At 49.4% G+C, this 12,578-nt stretch overlaps 1 protein-coding gene across 1 annotated transcript in view; it reads left to right on the top strand.

Moving 5' to 3' along the window:
* Positions 1-6,457, top strand: part of LOC139230133 (uncharacterized) — a 55,624-nt gene extending 49,167 nt beyond the window's left edge. The window contains 3 exon segments of the mRNA XM_070861975.1: positions 3,027-3,049; positions 3,149-3,264; positions 4,896-6,457. Coding sequence (XP_070718076.1) covers positions 3,027-3,049; positions 3,149-3,264; positions 4,896-5,461 — 705 coding nt within the window. The 3' untranslated portion in view covers positions 5,462-6,457.
* The last annotated feature ends 6,121 nt before the right edge of the window (positions 6,458-12,578 follow it).

The raw sequence follows: 12,578 nt of genomic DNA, 5'->3' as shown, positions 1-12,578 counted from the left end.
CGAAGTATGGGTTCAATTGGTCTGCCATTTCTTTATTCCCCATTATATTTTCACCTGAATCCGACTGCAAGGAACCTACATTTGTCTTTACTAATCTTTTTCTTTTCACATATTTATAGAAGCTTTTGCAGTCAGTTTTTATATTCCCTGCAAGCTTCCTCTCGTACTTTATTTTCCCCCTTTTAATTAAACCCTTAGTCCTCCTCTGTTGAATTCTAAATTTCTCCCAGTCCTCAGTTTTGTTGCTTTTTCTAGCCAATTTATATGCCTCTTCCTTGGCTTTAGCACTATCCTTAATTTGCTTTGTTAGCCATAGTTGAGCCACCTTCCCAGTTTTATTTTTACTCCAGACAGGGATGTACAATTGCTGAAGTTCATCCATGTGATCTTTAAATGTTTGCCATTGCTTATCCACCGTTAACCCTTTGAGTATCGTTTGCCAGTCTATTCTCGCCAATTCACGCCTCATACCGTCGAAGTTACCTTCCTTAAGTTCAGAACCCTAGTTTCCGAATTAACTTTGTCACTCTCCAACTTAATAAGGAATTCTACCATATTATGATCACTTTTCCCCAAGGGGCCTCACACAACAAGATTGCTTATTAGTCCCTTCTCATTACACAATACCCAGTCTAGGATGGCCAGCTCCCTGGTTGGTTCCTCAACATATTGGTCTAGAAAACCATCCCTAATACACTCCAGGAAATCCTCCTCCACCGCATTGCTACCAGTTTGGTTAGCCCAATCAATATGTAGATTAAAGTTGCCCATGATTACTGCTGTATCTTTATTGCACGCATCCCTTATTTCTTGTTTGATGCTGTCCCCAACCTCACTACTACTATTTGGTGGTCTATACACAACACCCACGAGCGTTTTCTGCCCTTTGGAATTCCGCAGCTCCACCCATACCGATTCCACATCATCCAGGCTAATGTCCCTCCTTACAATTGCATTGATTTCATCTTTAACCAGCAATTCTTTCTGTCTATCCTTCCTAAATGCTGAATACCCTTGGATGTTGAGTTCCCAGCCTTGGTCCCCCTGGAGCCATGTCTCCGTGATGCCAATCACATTATATCCGTTAATTGCTATCTGCGCAGTTAATTCATCCACCTTATTCTGAATACGCCTCGCATTGAGGCACAGAGCCTTCAGGCTTGTTTTTTTAACACACTTTGCCCCTTTAGAATTTTGCTGTAATGTGGCCCTTTTTGTTTTTTGCCTTGGGTTTCTCTGCCCTCCACTTTTACTATTCTCCTTTCTATATTTTGCTTCTGCCTCCTTGTTATTTCCCTCTGTCTCCCTGCATAGGTTCCCATCCCCCTGCCATATTAGTTTAACTCTTCCTGAACAGCACTAGCAAACACTCCCCCTAGGATATTGGTTCCGGTCCTGCCCAGGTACAGACCGTCCGGTTTGTACTGGTCCCACCTCTCCCAGAACCAGTTCCAATGTCCCAGGAATTTGAATCCCCCACTTCTGTACCACTCCTCAAGCCACGTATTCATCTGAGCTATCCTGCGATTCCTACTCTGACTAGCACGTGGCACTGGTAGCAATCCTGAGATTACTACTTTTGAGGTCCTACTTTTTAATTTAGCTCCTAGCTCCCTAAATTCACCTCGTAGGACCTCATCCCATTTTTTACCTATGTCATTGGTACCTATATGCACCACGACAACTGGCTGTTCACCCTCCCTTTTCAGAATGTCCTGCACCCGCTCCGAGACATCCTTGACCCTTGCACCAGGGAGGCAACATACCATTCTGGAGTCTCGGTTGTGGCTGCAGAAACGCCTATCTATTCCCCTCACCATTGAATCCCCTATCACTATCGCTCACCCACTCTTTTTCCTGCCCTCCTGTGCAGCAGAGCCAGCCACGGTGCCATGAACTTGGCTGCTGCTGCTCCCCCGTAATGAGTCATGCCCCTCAACAACAGTACTCAAAGCGGTGTATCTGTTTTGCAGGGGGATGACCACAGGGGACCCCTGCACTACCTTCCTTGCACTGCTCTTCCTGCTGGTCTTCCATTCCCTATCTGGCTGTGTACCCTTTACCTGCGGTAAGACCAACTCACTCAACGTGCTATTCACGTCATTCTCAGCATCATGCATGCTCCAGAGTGAATTCACCCACAGTTCCAGTTCCGCAATGCGGTGCGTCAGGAGCTGGAGGTGTATACACTTCCCGCACACATAGTCGTCAGGGACACCAGAGGCGTCCCTGATTTCCCACATAGTACAGGAGGAGCATAACACGTGTCCGAGCTCTCCTGCCATGCCTTAACCCTCAGATACACTTAAATTGGCAACAACAGTGCTAAAAGTTACTCACTGATATAGAAGAAAAAAAAGAAAAACTACTTACCAATCACCAGCCAATCACTTACCCCCGTGGCTGTGACATCATCTTTCTATTTCTTTCCACTTCTTTTTTGCCTTCTCCCTGTAGCTGCACAAGCTCCGGCTTACAGGCCTCTCGCCGAACTCACGGACTCCCGACTCTGACACAGCTCCCGACCTCGCGGCCTTTATAGGCCTCTCGCCGAACTCACGGACTCCCGACTCTGACACAACTCCCGACCTCGCGGCCTTTATAGGCCTCTCGCCGAACTCACGGACTCCCGACTCAGCGACGCACCTCCCGACCTCGCGGCCTTTATAGGCCTCTCGCCGAACTCACGGACTCCCGACTCAGCGACGCACCTCCCGACCTCCCGGCCTTTATAGGCCTCTCGCCGAACTCACGGACTCCCGACTCAGTGACGCACCTCCCGACCTCCACAACCTGACAACTAAATCACTTTCCCAACTGAATGATCTTTCTATCAGATGATTTTCATAGTTTTTGGTAAAATTTCTGCTGTCCAGTTTTCAAATATATCCTCTTTCTATCTGTGTGATCCCGGCAGTGAGAATTGGGAATTATCAGCATCTTGTAACAATGTGGGTGTAATTTCTGCTGTCCGGATATAGACGGTCAGTCTCCGTCAACTCAGATTTGTGTTTTATTGATTTCAGGAGGAAACGTGTCAAAAGAGGAGGTAGGACAAACTGTTCACTGAAACTCTGCACAATTTAGTAAAATAACTCAGCAAAGTGTTTATGGTCAATTTATAACATCAACTGTTTAATATTTACAGGACTGGTGAGGATTATTATAAACTATCATTGGCAGATGACAAGCTGTCGATCGGAAAGTTCAACGGCCCTTTACAGTACACAGCGTGGAGAGAAATGATAGACACCATTAACCCCGGTAAAACTCTTATATTCCTTTCCCTGATTTATAAACCCAGATGAGAGGAGCCTAAACCGGCTCCCAGACCCCAGATTAAATGATCACTGATGTCCGTGTCTAGTCTGGAGGTCAGGACCTTGGCCAATATTTTATAGTCAGCATTAAGGAGTGTGTATGGTGACCATGTGGGGATAACCTTACTTTTCTTATGTATTGACATGATTGTGATGAATTTCAGAGTATCTGGTTCTGTGTCTCCAGTACAGGGTGTGGGAGGTTCAGTCGGAGGGGAGAAAGCTCCGGGATTATGAGATGTTAATCTTGCTAGGGTGGGTGTCAGATGGTGTGGATTTTCCAGGTCAGAGCTCACCGTCTGAGATTAGGGCACAGAGTGACTGTGTGCATTAGTTCAGTCCTGCATTTTCCACCTCAGGGTATATGTGAGGAGATGAGCTTCGCCAAGAGGTAGGCAGGAACTCTGAGTCATGTAGGAAGGAAGGTTTGAGGCATCGAGGACTGAATGGAGGATAATTGGTGCAAGTCCTGTTTACCTCCTATCACAACAGGTTAGGCGGGATAGACGGGATGCTTCAGGGAGGAGTAGCCGATCCTGGAGTGTGTCTTGTGTGGGTTCAAGTAGAAGGTGAATTCCTTCTCTTTGGGGTGTGGGCCCACTATACATCCTCTCGGCCCAGGACACCACACTGATCTCGGATTGCTCCGGCTGCTGGTCCTCGTGTCCTGTGTCCGCTGGGAGCTTGTCCTGTTTGGAGTGAAGAGCACAGTTTGAGTCTCCACTCCTGGTTCCTGTGCTATCCATAGGTGGGGCGAGTGTGAGGAATGCTGATGTGGGAACTCCTCATTCGGGACACTGAACTGAAGCATCACTTTGGGTTCTCCTGTTCATCAAATTTCATTAGGATGGAGCGGCCTCCTTCTCCAGGAATGTGTATCTCCAGAGTAATGGGGAGGTTGCTGGTGATTAGTGTGACTGTCCTCTGCTCTTGGCTGAGGAGAAGGCGGCCAGCATTTGTCCCACCCACTCACTCATAAACCTGGTGTGTTCTGAGGGCGATGAGGAGGGTCTCCTGTAGAAATGTCGCTTCCACCTGTCCTTTTATGTCCATCAGTTTAGTTTTGCCGGATTGCGTGTTGGAGACTATTGTGATTTATGGATATAATGATGCTGGTTTTTTTAATATAATTTCGCTCCTCCTCTGGGTTCTCACTTCCCCTCTGCAGCAGTTCCCCCACTTTTGCTTCTTTTCCCTTTTCCCCTTCCCTTCTCTCTTCCCTTCCGGTGCCTGTACCTTTCCCCCTCTTCCGTTCGGAAGCCCCGCCGTAGCCTCTGGTGCCGATTCCCTGTGTGTTTCTGAAGGTCCCTGGGTCACTGTGCAGCCGCTGAGAACAGCAGGGGACCGGGGGCCGCAGAGTTCCTGGTCAGATCGCAGTGGTCAGCAGAGGTCAGAGTGACCCCAGGAGTGTAAACCCCCGGGTCAGAGCAGATTCCAATAACAGAACCTGGAGCCCTTTAAACACACCGCAGTTCCCGGGAATCCCCCGAATGGCCACTTTAAAAAGGGAAAGTGTTTGAATAAATCACAGCAACAAACTAAACCGCTCACTGTGTTATTGTAACTTTCCCCCAGCTCCAGCCTCTCTGACTCTGGATCTGAACACAGCGAATCCCTGGCTCATCGTGTCTGAGGACCGGACCAGTGTGAGACTCGGAGACAAACGGCAGAAGCTCCCTGACACCCCGGAGAGGTTTGATCCCTGTCTCTGTGTCCTGGGATCGGAGGGATTCACATCAGGGAGACACTACTGGGAGGTGGAGGTGGGGAACAAGACACGGTGGGGTGTGGGAGTGGCCCGAGAGTCTGTCAACAGGAAAGGGAGAATCAGCCTGAGACCTGAGGCCGGATACTGGACTGTGTGGCTAGTGCCCGGAAGTGTCTATGTTGCCCTCACCTACCCCTCACTGACCCCCCTCACCCCGAGTGGGGATCCCCGGAAGATCGGGGTGTTCCTGGACTATGAGGGGGGACAGGTGACATTTTACAATGCGGACAACATGTCCCATCTCCACACCTTCACCCACACTTTCACTGAGACACTCTTTCCCATCTTCTGTCCGGGACAGAGGGACGGCAGGAAAAACTCCGCCCCACTAACAATCTGTGGGTCAAAGGTCACTAACCTGTCCATCCCATAATTTCACACCAGCTACCTGCCTCCTGCCAGCTGCAAACTGATGGTCGTCGGTCTCAGTCACAGGTGGTGCGGATGGTCCCAATGTCACCTGAGGTCAGGGCGGGTACAACCGAGTGACAATGGGGGGAATTTTAACCCAAAAACGGGTGGGTTGTGGTCGGGTGGGAAGTTAAAGTGTTAAAATCTGAATCCTGACCAGAACCCGCCTCCAACCCGCCCACTTCCGGTATTAACGGAGGCGGGGCGGGGCCGGGCAGCCAATCCGCTCCCAGGAGGCGGGGCAACATTTAAATATTATAATGAGGCTGGCGTGCCTCAGATTTAACCTCCATTTTAAATGTAACTGCAGCTGGTTGGGTTTTTCAGGCCTGGTGAAAGCCGCCAGCTAATGGAAGGTGAGTACTGCTGGATCCAGGAGGTAAGCACCTTTACACTTACCTCCTGGATCCAGTGTCCCTGCCTCACCCCCTCCCCACGATCGGACAAGCCCCGAGGCCTCCGATCCCCCTCCCCATGTTCCTCCCATCCTCCGATGTCGTCTGCCTCCTCCACCCACCCCGCCCCCAGCGCCCCCATCTCCCACTCCTGCTCCTCCCGGATATTCCAAATCCTACACCCCCCACAATCCCTCCTGCCACCAATCCGCTCCTCCTGCCCCCGATCTGCTGCTCCAGACCCCTGCTTCTCCTCTGCTCCCCGGTCATTCCAGACCTCTCCCCCCGACCGCCCCCCCGCCCCTCACTTCTCCAGCCGTCCAATCGTCCCACCGCTGCTCTGACCCACGATTTGCTCCTCTGGCCCAAATCGTTACCGACACTGCCCACGCGATCCACTTGCCCTCCAATCATTACCGACACCCCTCCTCCCCCTCCATCCTCCAACCCTCCAATCGTTACCGACACCCCTCCTCCCCCTCGATCCCTCGACCCTCCGATCGTTACCGACACCCCTCCTCCCCCTCGATCCCCCGACCCTCCGATCGTTACCGACTCCCCTCCTCCCCCTTGATCCCCCGACACCCCTCCTCCCCCTCGATCCCCCGACCCTCCGATCGTTACCGACACCCCTCCTCCCCCTCGATCCCCCGACCCTCCGATCGTTACCGACTCCCCACCTCCCCCTCGATCCCCCGACCCTCCGATCGTTACCGACTCCCCACCTCCCCCTCGATCCTCCGACCCTCCGATCGTTACCGACACCCCTCCTCCCCCTCGATCCCCCGACCCTCCGATCGTTACCGACACCCCTCCTCCCCCTCGATCCCTCGACCCTCCGATCGTTACCGACACCCCTCCTCCCCCTCGATCCTCCAACCCTCCGATCGTTACCGACACCCCTCCTCCCCCTCGATCCCCCGACCCTCCGATCGTTACCGACACCCCTCCTCCCCCTCGATCCCCCGACCCTCCGATCGTTACCGACACCCCTCCTCCCCCTCGATCCCCCGACCCTCCGATCGTTACCGACACCCCTCCTCCCCCTCGATCCCTCGACCCTCCGATCGTTACCGACACCCCTCCTCCCCCTCGATCCCCCGACCCTCCGATCGTTACCGACACCCCTCCTCCCCCTCGATCCCTCGACCCTCCGATCGTTACCGACTCCCCACCTCCCCCTCGATCCCTCGACCCTCCGATCGTTACCGACTCCCCACCTCCCCCTCGATCCCCTGACCCTCCGATCGTTACTGACACCCCACCTCCCCCTCGATCCTCCAACCCTCCGATCGTTACCGACACCCCTCCTCCCCCCTCGATCCCCCGACCCTCCGATCGTTACCGACACCCCACCTCCCCCTCGATCCCTCGACCCTCCGATCGTTACCGAGTGCGATATGGGAACAGGACGGTTAAATGTGAATAGAATTACTGGTTTTGGTGGACGGTAAATGCTGACATGGACGGTTTGGTCAAATGGCCTGTGTCCATGTTGTAACTTCTATGTTTTTCTCTGTATACTCACTCAGACTCTGTACACTTGGGAATATGTTGTGCTCAAGGTGTGAACCAATACAAAAAAGGTGAAGTGTGTGAGGTGGTGAGGAATGCTGTTATTTGTGGTACATTTCTTGTTCTTCCTGCCTATAGGCAACTCCTTCCTGCTCACAAAGTGCTGAGATGCAAATATGGAAAGTGGAGAGAAAAAGGTTAACGGTTCACTAACAACCCAGCGCACTCACTTTGTTGGTTTACTTTGGACAGAATGACGCTGGGCGCACAACTCATCACTGTGTGCAACACCTTTCATTTAACTGCACTTTCATTTACTGTCTCCCAATAATTGGGCCTTGTTCTTGGGTGGGGAAATAAATAGAGCAAAACTGGTATTTGGGATCCACGGGCAAAGTACGGAAAATGCCCGTCAGAGAGCTGTATAAATCGATCAGGGACCAGATATCTCCAGAGATATTCGGGGAGGGGTGTGGAGCGGGTTCTGTCGGTGCCCAGGGAAGGGGGAGACAGGTTGGTGTTTGGGTTGGGGGAATCCTTGGTCAGACCACAGTGCTGGGGGAGGTAGGCTGTGCCCTCCCTCTTCACCTGTTCTGTCCCTTCTCTGGTCCGCTGTACTTTACCAACTTGTGTTTTAGTTTAAAAGTGTGTTTTAAATTCACCCTTTCTGTCCGGATGTTTCCTGTTTCCCATCTCTGCCATTTTCTCCCCTTTGCCTCAGGCCTCTCGCTGCTTTAGTTTTCTACGTCCTTTGTCCATTTTGGGGCCTGGACTTTCCGTCTGTTGCGCTGGTTTGTTCCAATATATGCAAATGAGTTTCAGCGGGAACTCGAGAAATAAAACTTCTCAAAACAGACACAATTTGGGCCCGGATTGCTGATTGCGTTCAAAGCGGAAATTCTTGGGTAATGTACTTTATTTATTTCTGTTACTTGCCTTAAAAGGTGAAGTAATGGTCCAGTTGTATAAGGCTCTGGTCAGACCACATCTGGAGCACTGCGCTCAGTTCTGGGCCCCACATCTCAGGAAGGATATGTTGGCCTTGGAGAGGGTGCAGCACAGATTGACCAGAATGATACTTGGGCTAAAAGGGTTAAATAATGGGAACAGGTTGCATAGATTTGGCTTGTATTCCGCTGAGTATAGAAGATTAAGGGCTGATATCATTGAGATGTTTAAGATGATTAAAGTATTTGATACAGTCGATAAGAGTGAAATTATTTCCTCTGGTGGGGGATTCCAGAACAAGAGGCATAACATTAAAATTAGAGCCAGGCTGTTCAGGGGTGATGTCAGGAAGCACCTCTTCACACAGAGGGTAGTGGAAATATGGAACTCTCTTCCCCAAAAAGCTGTTGAGTCTGGTTGTTGTTTGAAAATGTCATAACTGACTTTGACAGATTTTTGTTAGGTGAGGGTCTGAAGGGATATGGAACCAAACCAGATAAATGGAGTTACGATACAGATCAGCCATGGTCAAAGTGAATGATGGAACAGGCTTGAGAGACTGTCTGTCCTCTTCCTGTTCCTATGTCCCTGTGCACTTTTATCCTAACCTGATCTTGTTACATTTGTTGATCAGATTGTCCTTGTAGATTGTACCCGATGTGCACGGACAAAAACAGAAAAGCATGGGTTAAGGGGTGTGTCAGCCCGGTAAAGTGAGAGGCTGCCAGCAGATGACAGACAGCGTGCCGTGTTGACTATTGGTGTCTTTGGTCGTCTCCACAGATATAACCAGGTGCTGAAGGGACTCATTTGGTCACCAGCCGGCAGTGTGGTTCTGCCAAGATGTTGACCTGGTATTGCACAGCTTCCCAATCTCCAACCATGGAAGTTCACACACACCTTTACATTGTTTCAACATTGGTGGTCATGTTTTGAGAAAATACCTACAGGTGAAAATGTTCCATTTACTGTAATATGCAATGAAGGTGTCCTGATATCCAATGATAGGTCAAAAGTGGGGTCCTTTAACATTCCCAAATATATTGTAACTCCCTGAACATGAGGTTTCAATTGCTGCGAGTTCTAAATGTCAATCACACAATGAAAAGCAAAATTTCATACACTTAGGTTAAATAAATAATTGTTTCCTCTGTAACCAACAGTACCACCAGTTCTATCCCTTGTAATTTGAGGCAACAGCATTTATGGTCACAGGAAGAATATGTTTTCAAATGACAATCGGCACGTTTGAAGAGTGACTTTATTTGAACAGGAATTTTAAATATAACTTACACATATATAAATATCCGAACACAATAGAAGACAAAGCAGTCTGCTTGATCAGCAGCCCATTCAACAGCTTAAACACCCACTCCCTCCCCCACCTTAAAAACCCACCCACTCCCTCCCCCACCATAAACACCCACTCCCTCCCCCACCTTAAACACCCACTCCCTCCCCCACCTTAAACACCCACTCCCTCCCCCACCTTAAACACCCACTCCCTCCCCCACCTTAAACACCCACTCCCTCCCCCACCTTAAACACCCACTCCCTCCCCCACATGCAGCAACTCACCAAGCCTTCTACAACAGAACCTCCCTGACCCCCGACCCCCACCACCGAGAAGGACAAGAGCAGCAGGTGCATGGGAACACCACCACCCCCAAGTTCCCCATCAAGTCACACCCCATCTCCACTTGGACATATATCGGTGGTCCTTCTGTTGAAAGGAAACAAAATTGTTTCCAATACTGATGGATGCACATTTTGGACCAACATGCAGCAATATTCCTTCAGGATAACACCCAGTAGAAATCGGTAAAATTGAGTTCAGTTTAATTTATCCGGTTGAATTTGTGGCGCTGGGGCGATTTGTCTTCACAGCTCCAAAACTTGGCTTAGAAACCAAACCGTATTCGTGATGTCAAACCGACTGATATTTCCATGTATCAGTGTGGGAAGCCTAGCCAGGAGCCAGCCCCACACAAAGAGGTTCTGGGATAAGTACCGGAATGTTGGGATGAACTTTGTGTGGTCAGCTGGCGGGACCCCACTGGGAACACAAGACAAGGATGGTCCAGGGAAAGGGTGTTGGGTTCATTGTTGCTCTTAGAGAGAGAGAAAGGGAGAGAAAAAGAAAGAAATAATGAAAGAAATAGATAAAAAGAGAAAGACTTGCATTTCTATCGCGCCTTTCACAAACTCAGGATGTCCCAAATCACTTTACAGCCAATGAATTACTTTTGAAGTGTAGTCACTGTTGTATTGTAGGAAACGCGGTGGTCGATTTGTGCACAGCAAGAGATAAAGGGCCACATAATCTCTTTTTAGGTGTTGGTTTGAGGTGTAAATATTGACCAGGACACCGGGGAGAAGTCCCGTACTCGTCACAGAAATCGTGCCATGGGATCTTCTATGACCACCTGAGAAGGTAAACAGGGCCTCAGTTTAAATCTCATCCCGAAAGACGACACCTGCGACAGTGCAGCACTCCCTCAGTACTGCACTGGAGTGCCAGCCTAGATTTTGGGCTCAAGTCCCTGATGTGGGACTTGAATCCACGACCTTCTCACTGAGAGGCTACCACTCATTTTCCAACTTCAGTTGAAAATCTTTCCGCTTATGTTTATAACGTCGCTAACACATTGTGGGCAGAGAATATCCTGCCCCGTTTTATTTACCCCCGATTCAGTCATACGTGCCGAACAGTGTGCTATTAATCAGTACATCACTACAGCAGAAACTACAAGGTAGTGTAACAGAATATACAGAAACATTTTATTATAAACACGTCCTTACCAATTACAGTGAGCGGGGTGTTAAAGCCATCCATGCATCCTGAGATATCAAATCCTGATGGGTTTGTGCAATATACAAGGTAGAAATGATCACCATTAACTTTCCAACATAACAGAACAATACGGGTCGTCCAATCCACTGCGACGCTCTAAAGTAGCGCTTTGTACAATCTGACACGGCAGGACTCAAGAAGCAAATAAGACTCTTTCGGAACGATACAGATAAGACGGTCATAACATTCTGAAATAAAAATGAATCGGGTGATAATGGGTTGAGTTGCCATCCGGAATAAGACAACGGGTCTGTGCAGACCAAGAAAGCAGAGAGGAGCAACGGAACTGTGACGGCTGCAGCTCTGACCCTTTGTTCAATAGACCGTAGGGGTGGAATTGGACTTAGGTGGTGGGACACAAAACAGGTGGAATTGTATTTGGTGCCCGTTATATCACAGGCCCAAAATTGAGTGCTATTGACGTCAACGGAACTGAATATCGGGCCGGGCGTATAACGGGTGACCAATGCGATACCGCCCGTTTTGTGCCCCCGCCCGTGTTCTAATTTTGCTCCCCCCATTATCAACAACTGGATCTTACACAAGGGGTTTAAATATCGCCTCCTCAAATCTGAAGACCAACACACCATTAACAATGGATTCTCTCCGCACGTTAACATTTTCATTCGATGGTCCTCCAGCCGGGACACCTTTGATGTCAGGTCCATTAATAAAATTCCAGTGAACAGTAGGTCCTGAACCACTGGAAGACTTGGCACAGAAGCCTTGTGGAGAAGGACAATGCACACATCAGCCCAGCCGTGGGATCTCGAGCCTGCATCTGTCTGCACTGAAACACTCAAGTTATTGTAAGGTGACCAAGGCAACAATATACTAATAATGGGGCAGAGAAGGGGATTGTCTATCTGGCAATATCATAAACCCTTTCATGATTTCCTCTGATCCTAGTTAAATCCTAAATACATTTTGCGTTGAAGATTATTATAATTATGATCGAAATACAGGCTAAAATGTATCTTCTGTGGGCCAGGGGGAATGTAGTGCATGTTGGAATTTTCCTTCTGACTGTGGGGGTTGGGTTTACGACAGAGGAACATTGGAACAGGAGCAGGCCATTCAGCCCCTCGAACCTGTTCCACCTTTCTATTAGATCGTGGCTGATCTGTATCTTAACTCCATCAACCGGTTTGGTTCCAAATGCCTCAATACCCTTACCCTGGATCAACTGGGCTTTTATACACTGGAGTTTAGAAGGATGAGAGGGGATCTCATAGAAATGTATAAGATTCTGACGGGACTGGATAGGTTAGATGCGGGTAGATTGTTCCCGATGTTGGGAAAATCCAGAACCAGGGGACACAGTCTTAGGATAAGGGGTAGGCCATTTAGGATCGAGATGAGGAGAA

Source organism: Pristiophorus japonicus, chromosome 19, assembly GCF_044704955.1.
Source record: "Pristiophorus japonicus isolate sPriJap1 chromosome 19, sPriJap1.hap1, whole genome shotgun sequence".
In the NCBI taxonomy this organism is placed as follows: domain Eukaryota; kingdom Metazoa; phylum Chordata; class Chondrichthyes; family Pristiophoridae; genus Pristiophorus; species Pristiophorus japonicus.
This window is presented reverse-complemented; position numbering and strand designations above follow the sequence as displayed.